This window comes from Hemitrygon akajei, chromosome 28 (genome assembly GCF_048418815.1).
Source record: "Hemitrygon akajei chromosome 28, sHemAka1.3, whole genome shotgun sequence".
NCBI lineage: Eukaryota > Metazoa > Chordata > Chondrichthyes > Myliobatiformes > Dasyatidae > Hemitrygon > Hemitrygon akajei.
The window spans coordinates 2,132,772-2,153,477 of NC_133151.1; the positions used below are offsets into that span (position 1 = coordinate 2,132,772).

General features: G+C 47.9%; 1 protein-coding gene across 1 annotated transcript in view; it reads right to left on the bottom strand.

Annotated features, from left to right (window-relative positions):
* frmd8 (FERM domain containing 8) overlaps window positions 1–14,006 on the bottom strand; it is a 67,307-nt gene extending 53,301 nt beyond the window's left edge. Inside the window, exons 1-2 of the mRNA XM_073031191.1 lie at window positions 13,843–14,006; window positions 1,821–1,902 (exon numbers count right to left, since the gene is read on the bottom strand). Of these exons, the coding sequence (XP_072887292.1) occupies window positions 1,821–1,902 (82 nt within the window). The 5' untranslated portion in view covers window positions 13,843–14,006. The remainder of the gene's footprint in view (window positions 1–1,820; window positions 1,903–13,842) is intronic.
* Window positions 14,007–20,706: the final 6,700 nt, after the last annotated feature.

Genomic DNA, 20,706 nt, shown 5'->3' on the forward strand with positions numbered 1-20,706 from the left:
AATCCCAAGGTGCTTTGCTGGTTTGAATGGGAAAACTTAAACAAGTTTGTGTGTTTTATGGGAGGAAACTGTGTTTTTAAAAAAAAATATATAGATGACAGGACTTGTTTTGTGGCCAGAAGGGATGTTTTGACAACAGAGATAATCATGATAAAGCTTCTGAAGAAAAAAATGTGAAAATGAGATAAGGATAAAGATAACAGAGGAATGTAACATTATGGAATGGTACAACCTAATCACTCTTCTCTTGTAAAAAAGTATAAAAATGCCTTGGTTGAAACATTTGTAACAAAGCTATTTTCCCAGATGAAACTTGGCTGGAAATATACTTCCCCTTGCAAGTAAAATAGTAAGTGTGTTAATAATGTTATCCACTGAACTTGTGGAAATTGGTAACTTCATCTAGCTACACAGAACACTGGATCAACCTTGGTCTTATTGAACATCAGAGCAAGCTTGAGGGACGGACTGGACTGCTTTCTTCATGCTTACGTCCAAAACACCACAATATTTTTTCTCTCTTTTCTCCAAAACCCCACAGTATTTCTCTCCAATTATTTATCCAATCCACTTTTAAACAGTTAAACGCACATATGCACGCGATGTGTAACACCCTGGGAACGGTTTCACTGCTAACGTAATGGTCTTTCTGAAGAGGCAGTGTTTGGGTCACGGTTAGAGATAACGGGTGCTTTGTAAAGTACAATACAGAAACGGGCCCTTCAGCCCATCTAGTCCATGCCAAATCCACTTAAACTGACTACTCCCATCCACTGGCACCAGAAGGAGCTGGGTCCTTTGTTCAGCGGGAGGTGTAGTGGGAAGATGCTGGAGATAACCGGTCGCAGGATTCGACCCGGCGGGGGGACCGTGATCCGACGGAGCAGAGCGCCGCAGTCGACTGAGGATCGGTGAAATATTACTTCTGGAAGAGTTGACCTCCAACTTGTGCACATTTGACCCTTTAATTACAATGGGCCCTTTTTGATCTTTTTTTCTTTCTTATCTTTACTAACCTTTTTAGTTAAATTAAGATTCACAAATACAATTCCTTTAACCGTACGCAGCGTACTGTCTGTTGTTTCTCGGCGCTGAGTTGTGACAGGGTGGCAAATCACCCAGCTCCCACACAAACCAGGGTTAGGGGTGGGAGAGCCGTCTCAAACTCAGGGGTTTGGCAGGACCAGAGTGTGTCTTCCCTAGTCTTATGCAGCCAAGGAAACCTAGGATGCCTAAGACTTCTGTGTATTGGTTGAAACAGGAAGGTGGATGGGAAACAGAAATAAGTGCATTTAAGTTGTAATAGCCCAGTAGTATTTGGTAATGGGAAAGATATAACATACAGTACTGTGCGAAAGTCTTAGGCACTGTATCCAAGATGTTTTCACGGTACTCAGTATACATCTTGAGTACTTTAATAATAAATGTAATTTGGAGAATCTTATATTCTATCATGTGATGCTGGACAACAGGGAGTGGAGAGTGAGTGAACCAATGTCAGCTGGAAAGATACAGGCTACCTTCAGCGACGGAGGGCGTGGAAAAGTAGCATAGCGGTTAGCACAACGTTTTACAACGCCAGTGACCCCCCCCCCCCCCCCCCCGATTCAGTTGCAGCCACTGTCTGCAAGGAGTTTGCACGGGCAGGTTTTCTCCCATATTCCACTGATGCTCAGGTTGATCGGTTGCTTGGTGGCACGGGCTCATCACCGCGCATCGCAGATTGCGCACGCCTGAGGTATGAGGTAAAGGCCCCTCGCTCCGTTTTGGCACGCGCTGTTTGTTGTCAAGCAGAACTCTTGTAGAACCGTGCTACTTACGCCTTGCTGCGGAGGACGACACGCTCCCCCGGTGAGAGTGCCCGGCCTGTTCCAGTGTATTAGTCACCTCGCTCGAATCCATCTGGAATAGAGAGAATCTCAGAATTGGCAAGGTGGTGGCAATTCAGCCCAACAAACGACTGCTAGCCCCGAGAACGACCCAGCCAGTATCTTGCACAATGTGTTACCGATGTCCCTGTAACTCCCCTCTTATCTGGGCGAATTCTGGAGTTAGGGTATACAGGCTTCCCCCCACAATCCGAAGGTACAGCGTTCCTATGAAACCGTTTGTAAACCAAAATGTCATAAAGCGAAGAAGCAATTGCCATTAATTTATATGGGAAAATTTTTGAGCGTTCCCAGACCCAAAAAAAAATAACCCACCAAATCAAACCAAATAACATATAGTAAAAGCAGGAATGATATGATAAATATACACCCTATATAAAGTAGAAATATTGTATGTACGGTGTAGTTTCACTTATCAGAATCGGGAAGACAGCGAGCCAAAATCGATTTGGAGGAAAAAAAATCGGCACGTACACGCCTACGTACGCACAGGCATACGCAAGTATACGCATACGCAAACAACTGCCCGCACAAGGTTTCACGGTCATTGTGGTCTTTCTCGGGGTAAACACATGTATAAAGTGGGCGTCTTTTTCTCATAAAAGCGAAAATCCTCTTTGGTTAGCGAAAACAGGTACTAATGTAGGTCTTTCGTAACAGCGAGCTGTCGTCAAGCGGACGTTCGAAAGACGGGGGGGGGGGGGGGGGGGAGCGCCTGTATAGCAAATGCTAATTTCAACAGCAACCAATCTTCAGATCTGAATGCAGATCTATTTTTAAGACACAGCTCTGAACTGGGACTGCAGATCGGGGTGGATTGCAAACCAGGAAGCACCCAGTCACTTGCCGTCTGCATCTGCGCGAAAGCAGCTGGAGACACAACACTGATTAAACACTCACCCTTGGGTGCCTGGAATGTGGGTGTGAAGGAGGTGTGCGAAAATGATATGCAATTCAAAGGAAGCATTGTAGGCACGTTGTAATTATAGAAACGTTCTGCTGTAAGGGCTGATCTCAGCATATAAAAATGTCACGTAATATTGGGTCAGGTAGGTCTCATCTTCCAAGAGTCTTCCATGGTGCCTGTATACTTGTTTTTCTAGAATAAGGCTTCTATATCTAGCTTCAGTGTCTCTCTTTATTCACAGAGAGAATTGACAAGTATAGGTGGTGGCAATTCAGCCCAGCAAGTGACTACTAGCTCCGAGCATGATCCAGCAAGTATCTTTCACAGTTTGTTACCAATGGCCCTGTAAACCTTCCCCCCCCACCCCACCCCAAACAGCTATCCAACTCCCTTCTAATCATAATTCAATCTGTTCACGTGACCCTTTTGAATCAGGATTATTTCTCTTGCAGTCAACACTGGCCAATCACTGAGAGCTAGCATCCTCCGCATTTCAACAGAAGACTCTTCGTAATAAATCTTCCCTTCACCTCAAAGTCCTCAGCTCCTCTAAGAGGGCTGCATGGTAGCTAGTACAAGGCTTCACCACACCACCGATTGGGGTTCAACTCCTAACAATGCCTGCAAGGAGTTTTTACATTCTACCCGTGACCATGTGGGTGCCCCGGTTCCCTCCCACAGTCCAAAGACATACGGGTTATGGTTAGTAAGTTGTGGGCGTGCTATATGATCACTGGAAGTGTGGTGACCCCTTGGAGTTTAGAAGAATGAGGGGGGGACCTCATAGAAACATTTTGAATGTTGAAAGGCATGGACAGAGTGGATGTGGCAAAGATTTTCCCCATGGTGGGGGAGTCTAGTATGAGAGGGCACGACTTAAGGATTGAAGGGCTCCCATTCAGAACAGCCAGAGGGTGGTGAATCTGTGGAATTTGTTGCCACGGGCGGCAGTGGGGGCCAAGTCATTGGGTGTATTTAAGGTAGAGATTGATAGGTATCTGAGTAGTCAGGACATCAAAGGTTATGGTGAGAAGGCGGGGGAGTGGGACTAAAGGGGAGGTTGGATCAGCTCATGATAAAATGGCGGAGCAGACTTGATGGGCCGAATGGCCAACTTCTGCTCCTTTGTCTTATGGACCCCTGCAGGCTGCCTGCAGCACATCTGGTAGTTATTGCAAATGAAGCATTTTACTGCGTGTGACATATAAAGCAAATTTTCATCAGCAGGTAATGAAAGCCAACCCTGGGACCATTTAACAAAGTCTTTCCTTTATCCCCACTGGGACCTTCATATCCTTCTGCAACGCCGTTAGCAGAATCGGATGCAGTATCTAGCTGCAGCTGAACCAGTCTTTTTGGAGGGAGCTGATTTAACTTTACTTTTGTAGATTGGATCTAATGTGCTTTGAAGCAAACTGCTTCCTCAGGATTTATTGAAATGCAATGTGGAATCGGCCCTTCGAGCTACGTCCCCACCCCCACGCCCCCAACAATCCCAATTTAATCAACACGTACAACATGCTGGAGGAACTCAGCAGGTTGGGCAGCATCCGTGGAAACGAGCAGTCAACGTTTCAGGCCGAGACCCTTCGTCAGGACTTCCATGGATGCTGCCCGACCTGCTGAGTTCCTCCAGCTTGTTTGTAACCACAGCATCTGCAGTGTACTCTGTGAATCCCAATTTAATGCTAGCCTCATCACTGAACAATTTACAATGATCAATTAGCCTACTGACCGGTACATCTTTGGACTGTGGGAGGAAACCGGAGCACCCGGAGGAAACCCACAGGGGACAGTGTACAAACACCTCACAGGCAGCGGTGGGAACTGAACCCGGGTCGCCCGCACTGTAAGGCGTCGCGCTGACCGGTACGCTCCCGTGCACTACAACGCCTGAATTGGTTCTGGAAACAGCTCTGACGGAATGTCGTCAGCCTGAATTCTTAAACTGTTTCTTTCTACACAGATGCTGTCTGGCCTGCTGAGTATTGGGAGCCTGTAATCAGAGAGCCGTGCCTGTCCCGTGACAGCACTGCCCTCGCCTGGTCGGAGGTCACGCCACCTGCCTGTCCCATGACAGCACTGCCCTCACCTGGTCGGAGGTCACACCACCTGCCAGTCAACATTTCGCCCCTCCCAACTACTCAATGCACACTTAACCATTGGCCGCCTTAATTGGATTAACCCGTCTAGCACCAAGCCATTGGCCCCCTGATGAATCACCTGGGCTGGACCCTCCAGCCCCCTGACCTATAAAGGGTGCTACACGTGCTTGGCTCGCCCTCTTTTTGCCATCCTCGAGGGACCACTGTGCTTCACTCCAGCCTGAAGACTGCAGAACAGCGCTGGAGACATGTGGTGAGCTGTGCATTGAATAGGGTCGTGGGGGCGTTTATTGTTGTCCCTGTAGCAGAGAGCCGTGCCTGCCCGTAGTCAGGGGTGGCGGGTATCGTAGTTACTTTTCCCTTGCTCGTATGTGTACCTGTACTCTGCCCCCACACCGTTTTCCCGTGTATTGTACTGCCAACCCGACTTTTCCCACGCTCGTCCATTCTAAGTGCGTTTGTGCGAATATTGTAGCCGCTTGTGTAGTTCCCAAGCTCTTCTCCCCTTGTAAATAAACTCCTTATTATTAAAACTGTGTCTCCAGAGCCCTCGCCCTTGAGACCCAAAGAATCTGCCTTATTTCCATCACAACAGAGCATAACATATATACACACGAATGCACAAGTGTATGTAGCAGGGGCAGGCCACTCAGCCCCTCAGCCATGCTCCAGCACTGAATAATGACCTGCATGACCTCCATGCTACATTCCTTTATCATTAACCTATTTAGTCATAAAATATACACCCAGTCGCAACTACCAGTTATACCTGCTCGTTAATGCAAATCTCTAATCAGCCAATCATGTGGCAGCGACTCAATGGACAAGAGCATGCAGACACGGCCAAGAGGTTCGGTTGATGTTCAGACCAGGCATCAGAATGAGGGAACTGACTTTGACCGTGGAATGGTTGTTGGTGTCAGACGGGGTGGTTTGAGGATCTCAGAAACTGCTAGGATTTTCCACACACACAACTGCTTCAAAAATGAGGGCCACAGACCCCATAGGGGGTCCATGGCATTTAAAAAAAAAGGTTGGCAACCCCTGCTCTGGAGTTTACAGACAATGGCGTGGAAAATGAAGAGCACCCAGTGAGTGGCAATTCTGTGGGTGAGAATGCCATGTTAATCAGAGGTCAGAGAATGGCCAGATTGTTTCAAGCTGACAGGAAGGCGATAGTAACTCAAATATTCATGTGTCACAACATTTGGGGGGTCAGGGGGAGGAAGAGAAACTCTGAATATACAACGTCAGACCTTGAAGGGGGGTACCTAATAAAGTGGCCACGAGTGATAAAGCTGTGGGAAGGCCGGATAATTTATTCCTCCACCCTCACAGTCTTGAGAAATTGGCTTCTGAAACTGCTGCCGTCTGTGTGCTGCAGGCACTCCCACGGTTGTTAGGTTAGTTGAGTAATTACTTTTGATTGCTGAGAGACAGGTCTATTACTGCTGGGAAAGTTTAACCGCTAAGGGACCGTGTTTAAAACAAGAGGAATTAAACAGAGTCTGCTCATCAACAATTCCGCAGACTTCATCTTTTAAAAAAAACAGAAAACATTATTAAACTGGGCGGGGCTCAGCTAGGAGCGGGAAAACTCCCATCTCGATCCTCCGCTGCCCAGCGGCTATACCCACTCACGGGGAATGTTTCGGGAGTAAGCCCAGTGGGAAAGATCTGGAGCAGGAGAGACTAAGACCTATGTTAAGCTCAACGGTGACTGGCAACTCCAGCGACAGAGCTGGTGCCAAACTGTATCGGTCTCTGCCATTCCTTTGGGTTTATCAGATGCATGGATGAAGGGCAGCTTGCTACACTGGTAACTGCTTGTTCTCCATGTCCTACCTCCCTGTCTTGTGCATCTACTCAGCTGGGATGCAACATCCACAGTCGACCCTGACCGACAGAGGCCTCGAAAAGCAACGCGATCCTTAGCGACCCCTCATTGTGGCACAATTAGGGATGGACTGTGACGAAGGTGAGGCCAATAATGCACACAAAAAAAGCTGGAGGAACTCAGCAGACCAGGCAGCATCTATGGGGGAGAGCTTTTCCTCTCCAGTCCTGCCGAAGGGTCTCGGCCCGAAACGTCGACTGCACTCTTTTCCGGAGATGAAGCCTGGCCTGCTGAGTTCCGCCAGCATTTTTGTGTGTGCGTTGCTTGGATTGCCAGCATCTGCAGATTTTCTGTTGCTTGTGATTTTAACAATTCCACATTTGCCCTTCCCTTGCCAGCTGCCCACCCCAGGCGGCAAGGCAGCACAGCCAAAGCCATACACCCAGGTGCCAGGTGCAGTCCAAACAGCAGGCCTGGGTGGAGTCTGTATCTCCTCCCCAACGATCCCATAGAACATTACAGCACAGAAACAGGCCTTTTGGCCCTTCTTGACTGTGCCAAACCATTTTTCTGCCTAGTCCCATTGACCTGCACCTGGCCCATATCCCTCTCATCCACGTACCTGTCCAAGTTTTTCTTAAATGTTAAAAGTGAGCCCGCATTTGCCAGCTCATTCCACACTCCCACCACTCTGTGTGAAGAAGCCCCGCCCCCGTTTTCCCTTTAAACTTTCCCCCCTTCACCCTTAACCCATGTCCTCTGGGTTTTTTTTCTCCCCTAACCTCAGTGGAAAAAGCCTGCTTGCATTCACTCTATCTATACCCATCATAATTTTATACACCTCTATCAAATCTCCCCTCATTCTCCTACACTCCAGGGAATAAAGTCCTAACCTATTCAACCTTTCTCTCTAACTCAGTTTCTCAAGTCCCGGCAACATCCTTGTAAACCTTCTCTGCACTCTTTCAACCTTATTAATATCCTTCCTGTAATTTGGTGACCAAAACTGCACACAATACTCCAAATTCGGCATCACCAATGCCTTATACAACCTCACCATAACATTCCAACTCCTATACTCAATACTGTGATTTATAAATGCCAATGTACCAAAAGCTCACTTTACGACCCTATCTACCTGTGACGCCACTTTTAGGGAATTTCGTATCTGTATTCCCAGATCCCTCTGTTCTACTGCACTCCTCAGTGCCCTACCGTTTACCTTGTATGTTTCTACCTTGGTCTTTCCTTCCAAAGTGCAATACCTCACACTTGTCTGTATTAAACTCCATCTGCCATTTTTCAGCCCATTTTTCCAGCTGGTCCAGATCCCTCTGCAAGCTCTGAAACCGTTCCTCACTGTCCACTACACCTCCAATCTTTGTACCGTCAGCAAATTCCCGAACCATATGTGGGGTGGAGATACACCCCAGCTGTAAATTACCCCTAGCTGAGGGGTAGGTGGTACAATCTGCAGGGGAGCTGATTGGAATAAAATCTGGGATTAGATCCCATTCAGCACTTTCAGAGAACGAGACAGCGAGAGGTCTGGACAAGATTCCACAGATGCTGTTAAGGCGTAGCTAAACACACACACACACAAAATGCAGGAGCTCAGCGGCTAGAGGGAGGAATGAACCGTCCACCTTTCAGACCGAAACCGTGCGTCAGGAAGGGGGAAGAAGCCCGAGTAAGGTGGGGGGGGGAGGGGAAAAAACAAAAAGAGTACAAGCTGGCAGGCGATGGGTGATAGCAAGTGAGCGGGAGGAGCAGAGAGGGAGAAAGAATTTGACAGGGCAGGAGAGTGGACCATGGAAGAAAGGGTAGGTGGTGAAGGGGTAAGAGGGGAGCCTGAATGGGGGAATGTTCAGTTGTGGGAAATAACTTCCACACCAGACAAATGCCCAGCGGACCACACCCGCCGTGAGGTAAAAAAGGCACAACGGCGCCTCTTTCACCTCAGACAGTTGAAGAAGTTTGGTGTGGGCCCCCAAATCCTACAGGGGCACGACTGAGAGCGTCCCAAGGCTTAGCACTCCCCGGGATTCTTCAGGTGATGGAATCCTCCCGCTTTCCCTGGGCACGGTGAACTCCAAAAGGCAAAACGACACGCCTAACTGGCGTCCACCCCGCCACAGCCACAGCATATCCGAGCTACTGAATTCGCTCACCAAGACACGACCGCGTCACCCAAAACCCACCCGACGAAAGCACGCTAGCTGGTGCGCAAACAACACCGGCTCCCTTCCGAGTCGCCCACCACCCCCCACCCCACCGACTCAGAAATGTATCGATTCAGCCAAATCCTGGAGCTCCCCGGGGTGGGGACAGCATATTGGTTAGCCTGCGGGGGGGGTTTCAACTCCTGCCGCCTGCGAGGGGTTGGCACATTCTCCCCGTGACCGCGTGGATATCTTCCGGGTGCTCCAGTTTTAGATCTAGGAGTCCTTGTTCATCAGTCACTGAAGGTGAATGAGCAAGTGCAGCAGGCAGTGAAGAAGGCTAATGGAATGTTGGCCTTTATTACAAAGGGAATTGAGTACAAGAGCAAGGAAGTCCTCTTGCATTTGTACAGGGCCCTGGTGAGACCACACCTGGAGTATTGCGTACAGTTTTGGTCTCCAGGGTTAAGGAAGGACATCCTGGCTGTAGAGGAAGTGCAGCGTAGATTCACAAGGTTAATTCCTGGGATGTTCGGACTGTCTTACGCAGAGAGGTTAGAGAGACTGGGCTTGTACACGCTGGAATTAAGGAGATTGCAACATATAAGATTATTAAGGGATTGGACAAGATAGAGGCAGGAAATGTGTTCCAGATGCTGGGAGAGTCCAGTACCAGAGGGCATGGTTTGAGAATAAGGGGTAGGTCATTTAGGACAGAGTTAAGGAAAAACTTCTTCTCCCAGAGAGTTGTGGGGGTCTGGAATGCACTGCCTCGGAAGGTAGTGGAGGCCAATTCTCTGGATGCTTTCAAGAAGGAGCTAGATAGGTATCTTATGGATAAGAGGATCAAGGGATATGGGGACAAGGCAGGAACTGGGTATTGATAGCAGATGATCAGCCATGGTCTCAGAATGGCGGTGCAGGCTCGAAGGGCCGAAGGGTCTACTTCTGCACCTATTGTCTATTGTTTCCTCCCACAGTCCAAAGACCAACTGGTTGGTAGGCTAATTGATCAGTACAACTGTCCCTTGATAAGCCCAGGGTTAAATAAGGGGACGCAGGGCAGCATTGTTCAAAAAGGGCCTATTCCACACTGTACATTTTGGTAGGACTAATCAAAATAGGACATACATGGTAAATGGTAGGGCAATGAGGAATGCAGTAGAACAGAGTGATCTAGGAATAATGGTGCATAGTTCCCCGAAGGTGGAATCTCACGTGGATAGGGTGGTGAAGAAAGCTTTTGGTATGCTGGCCTTTATAAATCAGAGCATGGAGTATAGGAGTTGGGATGTAATGTTAAAATTGTACAAGGCATTGGTGAGGCCAAACTTGGAGTATTGTGTACAATTTTGGGCACCAAATTAAAGGAAAGATGTCAACAAATTAGAGTACAGAAGAGATTTACTAGAATGTTACCTGGGTTTCAGCACCTAAGTTACAGAGAAAGGTTGAACAAGTTAGGTCTTTATTCTATGGAGTGTAGAAAGTTGAGGGGGGACTTGATAGGAGGTATTTAAAATTATGAGGGGGATAGATTGAATTGACGTGGATAGGCTTTTTCCATTGAGAGCAGGGGAGAATCAAACAAGAGGACATGAGTTGAGAGTTAGGGGGCAAAAGTTTAGGGGTAACACGAGGGGGATCTTCTTTACTCAGAGAGTGGTAGCTGTGTGGAACGAGCTTCCAGCAGAAGTGGTAGAGGCAGGTTTGATATTGTCATTTAAAGTAAAATTGGATAGGTATATGGACAGGAAAGGAATGGAGGGTTATGGGCTGAGTGCAGGTCAGTGGGACTAGGTGAGAGTAAGCGATCGGCACGGACTAGAAGGGCCGAGATGGCCTGTTTCCGTGCTGTAATTGTTATATGGTTTTATATGGTATCTGAATGAAAAGCTTTCTTTAAAACATTGTGAAAAAACATCCTCACAAAACGACTCCAGGAGCTCAAAAAGCAGCTCACCACCCACAACGAGGGCAATTAGGGATGCCCGCATTCCATAAAATAACACATAACAATCATGAACATTTTGGTGGGGGGGGGGAAATGCTGAATTTTTAAAGATGTTAAGGATGCTGCTTTTGAATGTGGCGTTTCTCCAAAAACTTTTATTGTTGCAAATCTTTAACTTTAATTGCTTCTGGTTACTCAGTGGTGAGTCAAAATGATTCTTTTAAAAAAGTGCCACAGAGACTGAGAGTCAACAGACACAGCAGGAACCACACTGTGACTGATGACCTTCCCTCAGGATAAACAAGCGCGCTGATTTTAAAAAAAAGGAAAGAAAAAAAAACTAAGAACACAGGAAGTGAGGTTGAGTGATTTCACTGGGCATTGCAGAACTGAGGGATTGCATAAACACGAGAGCAGCTGTGGTGGTGGGAGGAAGCTAGAAAAGTTATGAAAGTGGCGGAGGAAACAAGCTGGACGCTTGGAATTACACAAACAAAAGTGCAAAGTAGACTCAAGACCAACGTGCTGGGAAAATAACTGCACCCTGTCAAAGCAGAGTCAGCACCTGCAGAAAGAACAGCCCAACAAGTATAGGCCAGTCCAACCGGTCCAGTTTCCCTCACGTTCACTCCTGGAGATCTGGATGCGTAACATCAGGAGTATTTTTTTTAAAACTGGACTTAAAGCAAGTACTGGCAACACCTCTTAAGTCTTTAAAAGTGATACTTGACCACAATGCTGGCTGACCATCCGAAAAATGTCCTACCTACACAATGTCCATGGAGAGGAATGGAGACGGGCTAACCCCTATCGACAACAATGGATCTGGGGTTGAGAGGGTGAACAGCTTAAAGTTCCTCGGCATCCGCATCACCGAGGATCTCACGTGGTCTGTGCACACCCGCCGTGAGGTAAAAAAGGCACAACAGCGCCTTTCACCTCAGAGAGTTGAAGTAGTTTCCGAATCCTACAGGGGCACAATTGAGAGCATCCTGACTGGCCGCATCACTGCCTGGTATGGGAACTGTACCTCCCTCAATCGCAGGACCCTGTGGAGAGTGGTGCGGACAGCCCAGCGCATCTGTGGACGTGAACTTTCCACTATTCAATACAGTTACAAAGACAGGTGCGTAAAAAGGGACTGAAGAATCATTGTGGACCCAAGTCACTCCAACCACAAAATGTTTGTGGACGCAAGTCACCCTAACCACAAACTGTTCCAGCTGCTACCATCCGGGAAACGGTACCGCAGCATAAAAGCCAGGACCGACAGGCTCCGGGACAGCCTCTTCCACCAGGCCATCAGACTGATTAAACTCACGCTGATTTGAGTGTATTTCTATGTTACACTGACTGTTCCATTTATTATAAATTACTATAAATTGCACATTTGGACAGAGACGTAACGTAAAGATTTTTACTCCTCATGTATATGAAGGATGTAAGAAATAAAGTCAATTCAATACCCCTCACATTTATGTGTCTATCTAAATGTCTCTTAAAAACCTGTAATGTATTTGCCTCTACCACCATAGCAGGCAGGACATTCGACTCCGAGTAAAAAAAGAACTTACTCTTCACGCCCACTTTGAACCGACCCAGGAGCAGAATTAAGCCATTCAGCCCATCAAATCTGCTCTGCCACAGCTGGTCCATTTTCCCTCTCAGCCCCAATCTCCTGCCTTCTCCCCTCATCCCATCAAGACCAATCAAGAACCTATCAACCTCTGCCTTAAATATACCCATTCACTTGGCCTCCAGAGCCACCCGTGGCAACAAATTCCACAGACTCACCACTCCCTGGCTAAAGAAATACCTCTTCATCTCCATTCTAAATGGACAGAACACAATACAACAAGAGATAGCGTCACTCGCTCCTGTCAATCAATAAAGGGCTGATTGGATCAAAGTGCTTCTAGAAAAACAGATGAGCACATAATATTCATGATTTAAGAAAATAACTTCATTTGGAACACACCCAAACTGCTGGAGGGACTCAACAGGCCAGGTTGAATAACCAGTTGCCATTTCGGGCTGAAGCACTTTACCGGGACCTCACAAGTTTCATTTGGAACACCCTGGGAGATTTTTAAATACTTCTCTCTTTTTCTTTTGCATATTTTGGTCACGAAAAAAAACTTGCATCTGTGTAATATCTCCCATGAAGCGAGTCAGTGCACCTTACTGTCAATGAAAGATCTTCTGAACAGTCATCAAGTCACTTTCATTGTCATTTCGACCATAACTGCTGGTACAGTACACAGTAAAAATGAGACGACGTTTTTCAGGACCATGGTGTTACATGACACAGTGCAAAAACTAGACTGAACTACGTAAAAAAAAAACACAGAAAAAAAAAACAAACTACACTAGACTACAAACCGACCCAGGACTGCATAAAGTGCACAAAAACAGTGCAGGCATTACAATAAATAATAAACAGGACAATAGGGCCGTCAGGTGTCAGTCCAGGCTCTGGGTATTGAGGAGCCTGATAGCTTGGGGGAAGAAAACTGTTACATCATCTTACAAGGAATAGAAGTTATAGCCGATCAATACAAGTTATGAAGAAACTTGAATGAATAGTTAAGAGTTTTATTAACCCCCCCACACACACACACACCTTTCAAAATAAATTGGATTCAAAAACACTTCAGTGGCTGTTTGCACTGAGACACTCCAAGAAGGAAAAAAGTTAGCAAGTCTTTCTCTGGGGCGAATCTAACAAACACACAGAGTTTTAAACTTCCCCTTTCGGGGTGTCCCAAGGTAAATTAAAGCTAATGCATACCTGGTCACTGCTGATAACGCAGATGGGGGGGGGGTCTGCAAAGGATGTTGAGGGTTGGGGGGGGGAATTGCACGGGGTAAGGAGAGGCTACGGACGCAGGTCTGTTCCCTCCCTCGTCCACAACCCTCCCCTTGACCTCAGCGCCCCTCACTCCCTCCACAGCTGACACTCCGCCACCTCAGCACTCGGATACTCACGCCACCGGCCTATATCGTTGCCAGTACCCGGAAGGGAGCCGCTCCCCCCTCGGCAAAGCGGCCAACCCAGCCTGCGCCAAAACTTTCTCCTCTTCACCTCACTCTCCTAATTCCCTCCCGTCTTCGCTTCCGCGCCTGCGCACCAGCCTCCCCCAACACCACCTCCTTCCTCTCCCGGCTCCGCCCTCGCGCGCCTGCGCAGTCGTGCCGACGCCCGTTTCCAGCCTCTTCCCCCCCCCCTCCACCCCCCGCCGGCCCAACTGCGCCTGCGCACTCAGCCCCAGCGCTCCGCCCCCTTCTCTCTCTCTCTCTCTTCCCACCCTTCTGCCCGCTTCCCGCCCTTTGCTGGCCGACCCTTGTGCGTCTGCGCCTCAGCCGCCGAGCCTACTGGGAGTTGTAGTGTTTTTGTTTAGACAGTTTTCTGTCAGTTTTCTGACAGTTAAGTTTAATCCCACTCGCAGTGCAATTCACTGCCACACCAATGACAATCTTGAACATCTTGCTCTCCATCTCCAAATCAGGTTTAACATCCTGGCATATGGCATGAAATCTCTTCGTATCTTTCCTTTCAGTTAGTCCTGACGGAGGTCTCGGCCTGAAACGTCGACAGTGCTTCTCCCTATAGATGCTGCCTGGCCTGCTGTGTTCCGCCAGCGTTTTGTGTGTGTTGTTTGAATTTCCGGCACCTGCAGATTTCCTCGTGTTTGTCATGAAATTTGTTGTCTTTGCGGCAGCAGTATAATTCATACATAATAATACAGAAAAATATTAATTACAGTAAATATATATGTGAGTGTGTGCCTTCAGGCTTCTGTACTTCCTTCCTGATGGTAGCAATGAGAAGAGGGCATTTTCTGAGTGGTGGGGCTCCTTAATGATGGATGCTGCCTCTCTGAGGCACCGCTCCGTTTCCCTTGTTCCCCCTCAATGATTTCTGCTTCCCCCTCTTGCCTGGGATAAGGTGTTGGCCTCCACAGACACATCCCTTTTTCCTAGCAAACGTCTCCGGCCTCTATCTCACCCCAGGCGGGCGCCAAGTCGAATCCCATCCTTCAAAGTCCGGACCTGCCCAGGATCGCGGGTGTGTCCGAACTGTCTCGGGAACACTGACCCGGAACTCAATTCTGCGGACACTGGCAGTCCAAAGCAACACACACAAAATGCGGCGGGAACTCAGCAGGTCAGGCGGCGTCCGTGGAAATGAATAAGCGGTCAACGTTCCGGGCCGAGACCCTCCTTCGGATCTGGAAACTAAAGGGGAAGGCTCAAGTAAAAAGATGACCGGAAGGTGATGGGTGAAGCCACGTGGGTGGGAAAGGTAAAGGGCTGGAGAGGAAGGGATCCGATAGTGGACCATGGGAGAAAGGGAAGGAGGAGAGTCACCAGGGGGGAGGCGATAGGCAGGTAGGAAGAGGTAAGAGGCCAAGAGTGGGGAATAGAAGATGAGGGAAAGGGGAGGGAATTTTTTTTTTAACCAGAAGGAGAAATCGATATTCATGCCATGAGGTGAATTGAATTGACTTTATCACTTACATCCTTAAGATACGTGAGGAGTAAAAATCTTTATGTTGCGTCTCTGCCCAAATGTGCAATTATAGTAATTTATAGTAAATGTTATGTACAACAGGATAGTCAATGTAACATAGAAATACAGTTACGTCAGCATGAGTTAATCATTCTGATGGCCTGGTGGGAGAGGCTGTCCCGGAGCCTGTTGGTCCTGGCTTTTATGCTGCGGTACCGTTTCCCGGATGGTAGCAGCTGGAACAGTTTGTAGTTGGGGTGACTCGGGTCCCCAGTGATCCTCCGGGCCCCTTTTTACACACCTGTCTCTGTAAATGTCCTGAATGGTAGGAAGTTCACATCTACAGATGCGCTGGGCTGTCCGCACCACTCTCTGCAGAGTCCTGCGATTGAGGGAGGTACAGTTCCCATACCAGGCAGTGATGCAGCCAGTCAGGATGCTCTCAATTATGTCCTTACAGAAAGTTCTTGGGATTTGGGGCCATACCAAATTTCTTCAACTGTCCGAGGTGAAAGAGGCACTGTTGTGCCTTTTTCACCACACATCTGGTATTTACAGCCAAGGAACTTAAAGCTGTCCACCCTCTCAATCCCAGATCCAGTGATGTCAATAGGGGTTAGCCCATCTCCATTCCTCCTGTAGTCCATAACCAGCTCCTTCATTTCTGTGACGTTATGGGAGAGGTTGTTGCTCCTCCACCCCGAGGGTGGCCTCTTCATGGCTCCTCATCCCTCCCACCGTCTGGGAAAAGGCACCGAAGCATTCAGGCTCTCACGACCAGACTATGTAACAGTTTCTTCCCCCAAGCTATCAGACTCCTCAATACCCAGAGCCTGGACTGACACCAACTTACTTCCCTATTGTCCTGTTTATCATTTATTGTAATGCCTGCACTGTTTTGTGCACTTTATGCAGTCCTGTGTAGGTCTGTAGTCTAGTGTAGCTTTCTCTGTTTTTGTTTTTTTTACGTAGTTCAGTCTAGTTTTTGTACTGTGTCATGTAACACCATGGTCCTGAAAAAACGTTGTCTCATTTTTTACTATGCACTGTGCCAGCAGTCATGCCGAAATGTCAATAAAAGTGACTTGACTTGACTTGACTTGAGAAGGCCACGGACCAGCACGTCGGAATGGGAGTGGGAATCGGAACTAAAATGCGTGGCCACCAGTAAGTTCCACTTTTGGTTTACAGTTCCACGTTACTTTCGCTGAAGACGGCACGGTTAAAGGCGACTTCCTTCAGAGGTCCAAGATGGCAAACCCAACAGCTCTTGACATTCTTGTCCCTTCGTTTTCCCATGACCCGATTTCACCGTCCTATCGCCTTTCCCCTTTCCTGACCCCAAGTTATCACTCTCCTGTTAGAAACCTCATTTATTCCTCGGTGAACCGTCTCGATGAATTTCCCACCCTAAATGACGCCGACCCCTCTTTCTCTGCACCCACCTCCACTTCTTTAGCCGGGAGCCTTCATCTCAGACTGCAGGCCTTTCCTCAGAACCCCAGGTTCCCCTCTCTCGATCTTTGCTAATTCCTCTTACCAAGAACCTGCAGTGACTGCTGAGAGAAGTAGGTCGCGGAAGTCAGAGGCCAAATGTCCGCTCTCGGACGCGTTCTTGGCACGGTGCTGAGGCTTAATTTGGAGTGCCATGTGCAATTTTTGGTCACCTACCAGCAGGAAAGACGTAAATAAGGTTGGAAGAGGACAGAGAAAATGTACAAGGATGTCGCAGGGTCTGGAGGACCTGGATCGTAAGGAAAGGCTGAACAGGGTCTCGGCCTGAAACGCCGACTCTAATCCCATCTATAAACTGATGCACGCAAAGTTCTAGACCACGACGCACAGAGTTTCGCCACGCAACCAATCAGCGACAAGACCCCTCCCTACATCACTGCCTGAGTTTCCATAACGACGACCAATCAGCCGATCGATAAGTGGGTAAGGGCCAAGCACTTACAGGCCACACGGCAAGTGAATGGCGCACGGCTCACCTCCCCGAATGGCGACGAGACGTTTGCAAGTGGATTGCCAAGGTCGGAGAACAGCCCCAACGCAACCCATGCCACCGGGGATATCGGTTCCTGGTCATCGTCGTGTTGGAGTTCGCGGGGAGCTTCCGGACCTCCAAGGGGCGACAGCGGAAGCAGACGCATCAGGGACACTTTAGCGGCCCTGTTGGGAGGGCCCGGACACGAGGGGACTCTGCAGATGCTGGAAATCCGAGGCAAAACCCCAGCGGGGCTCAGCAGCATCAACAGAAATGAGTGAACGGTCGATATTTGGGGCCAAGACTCTTCCTCAGGACCAGAATCAGCATCAGATTTAATACCACCGGCAGTTGTCGTGAAATCTGTCGTCTTTGCGGCAGCAGTAATACGTGATAAATAATAGGGAAAAAAACGGAATTACAGTAACTATTGCTTGAAGCGAACTTTTAGTCTTTTAACATCTTTGGACCATTTTTACTGTGCCCATGGTCTGTCTTTTATCAATTATGGTATTGTTTGCACTGTCGTAACTATATGTCGTAACGATGTGGTTTTGAGTATGTAGCCCCCTGGGTCGCCTCAGGCTCACTCAACTCGCTTCTGTCTGGGGGGAGCAGCCTTCGGCCCCGCCAAACTGGATAATCAGCTTGTCTGGATGCTGTGTGATGTCCCCACCTCGCCAAATATGTGATTAACTGATTACACTTTATAGAGATTACTAGAACTAAATGATTAATAACGATACAGTATATATGAAGGAAAAGAAAAGACACCAAACTTATCAAAGTCCAAATCACTTCATGCACAACCGTTGGAGCTCAATTAATGAAGTCTTCTGGCCACCATTCGATCCCCTCCGAACTCCTCGACTCGTAGCTCAGGACCACCCGAAGTGGTCAACCAAGCGCGTCTGTCCTCGTCTCCACTCCTCGCCGAACCTCACGGCCTCGGACCCTCGCTCGGGGGTCCGTTCCGCCGCCCAGCTTACAGCATTACGTCCTCTCTCTCTCTCACCCCTCGCGCCCGACTCCCCAAAAACCCGCCAACAATAGTTTACAGACTCAGAAGAGAGAGTATAACATTAATCCCAATTGGTTAACAAATGAATACAATTCTCGTTATCAGTAATTCTAAACCCAAACAAACTGCGAGAGAAAGCATTTGTCACAACAAAGAAACATTCCTACTTTTCACAAAACAAAGAAGCCATTTTGATTAACATACGCAGTAACAAAGAAAAAGAAAGAAAGCCCTTACACCAATAAGAAACCCCCTTACATGTAGGCCTTGTAGCTTTAGTTTTTGATTTGTTGGGTGGTAGAGTTGTTCTCCTGACTTGGTGTGTCTGGGCAGTCTTGTTTTGTCTGGTGGGTTTGGAGCTCCTTTCCGGGGAACGCGCTAAGTTGGTAGCGCGATATTAATACGCGGCAGCCTCTCCGATCTCTGGATTTGGGGATTGCCAAACGTTATGTGGATTTTCTGGTGTAGTCTGTTTTGTCATATGCTTTTGTGATATCATTCTGGAGGAACGTTGTCTCATTTTTTAACTGCAATGCAGTTGTGGTTTCTAAATGACAATAACCGAAATTCAATTCAATTCAATTCAAGTATATAAATATATATGTATATTGAATAGTTAATTTAAAATAAGCAGTGAAAAAACAAAAAATATTTTAAAAAGTAGTGAGGTAGAGTTCATGGTTCAGTGTCCATTCAGAAATTGGATGGCAGAGGAGAAGTAGCTGTTCCTGAATCGTTGAGTGTGTGCCTTCAGGCTCCTGTACCTCCTCCCTGATGGCAGAGGGGAAGAAGCTGTTCCTGGATCGTTGAGTGTGTGGCTTCAAGCTCCTGTACCTCCTCCCTGATGGCAGAGGGGAAGAAGCTGTTCCTGAATCACTGAGTGTGTGTCTTCAGGCTCCTGTACCTCCTCCCTGATGGTAGCAATGTGAAGAGGGCATGTCCTGGGTGGTGGAGGTCCTTAATGATGGACGCTGCCATTCTGAGGCACCGCTCCTTGAAGATGTCTTGGATACAACGGAGGCCGGTGTCCATGATGAAGCTGACTGAGTTTACAACTCTGCAGTTTACTGTGCAGCAGCCATCCCTGACATACCAGACAGTCAGAAAGTCCTCCACAGTGCATCTGTAGAAATTTTCTGAGTGTTTCAGTTGACATACTAAGTCTCTCCAAAGTCCAAATGAAATATAGCCGCTGTCTTGCCTTCTTTATCAATGTTGCGCCCAGGTTAAAGGGCAAAAGTTTAGGGGTAACACAAGGGGGAACTTCTTTACTCAGAGAGTGGTAGCTGTGTGGAACGAGCTTCCAGTAGAAGTGGTAGAGGCAGGTTCGATAATGTCATGAGTTCTGGTCGCCTCACTATAGGAAGGATGTGGAAGCATTGGAAAGGGTACAGAGGAGATTTACCAGGATGCTGCCTGGTGTAGAGAGTATGCATTATGATCAGAGATTAAGGGAGCTAGGGCTTTACTCTCTGGAGAGAAGGAGGATGAGAGGAGACATGATAGAGGAATTAAGAGGAATAGATAGAGTGGTTAGCCTGGGCACCACTGCTCAGTACAAGAGGACATGGCTTTAAGGTAAGGGGAGGGAAGTTCAAGGGGGATATTAGAGGAAGGTTTTTCACTCGGAGAGTGGTCGGTGTGTGGAATGCACTGCCTGAGTCAGTGGTGGAGGCAGATACACTGGTGAAGTTTAAGAGACTACTAGACAGGTATATGGAGGAATTTATTGTGGGGGGTTATATGGAAGGCAGGGTTTGAGGGTCGGCACAACATTGTGGGCCGAAGGGCCTGTAATGTGCTGTACTATTCTATGTTCTATTTAAGATAAAATTGGATGGGTATATGGACAGGAAAGGAATGGAGGGTTATGGGCTGAGTGCAGGTCAGTGGGACTAGGTGAGAGTAAGCGTTCAGCACGGACTAGAAGGGCTGAGATAGCCTGCTTCCATGCTGTAATTGTTATATGGTCTCAGAGATATTGACACCCAGGAACTTGAAGTTGCTCACTCTCTCCACTTCTGATCCCTCCATAAGGTTTGGTGTGTCCTCCCTCGTTTTACCCTTTCTAAAATCAGCCTCTTTGGTCCTACTGACATTGAGTGCAGGGTTGGGTGCTACGACACCACTCAAGGAACTGGTCCACCTCAAAAGGAAGGGGGGAGATACCAGAATCTTAGATAGGCTCCTGGATGAAAGAAAAATGGAGGGCTATGTGGAAGGACGGAGTAGATGGATCTCAGAGTAGGTTAAAGGGTTAGCACAGCACCGTGGGTTGAAGGGCCTGCACTGTGCTGTACTGTTCTAAAACTGATGGCAACATTGTCCTAT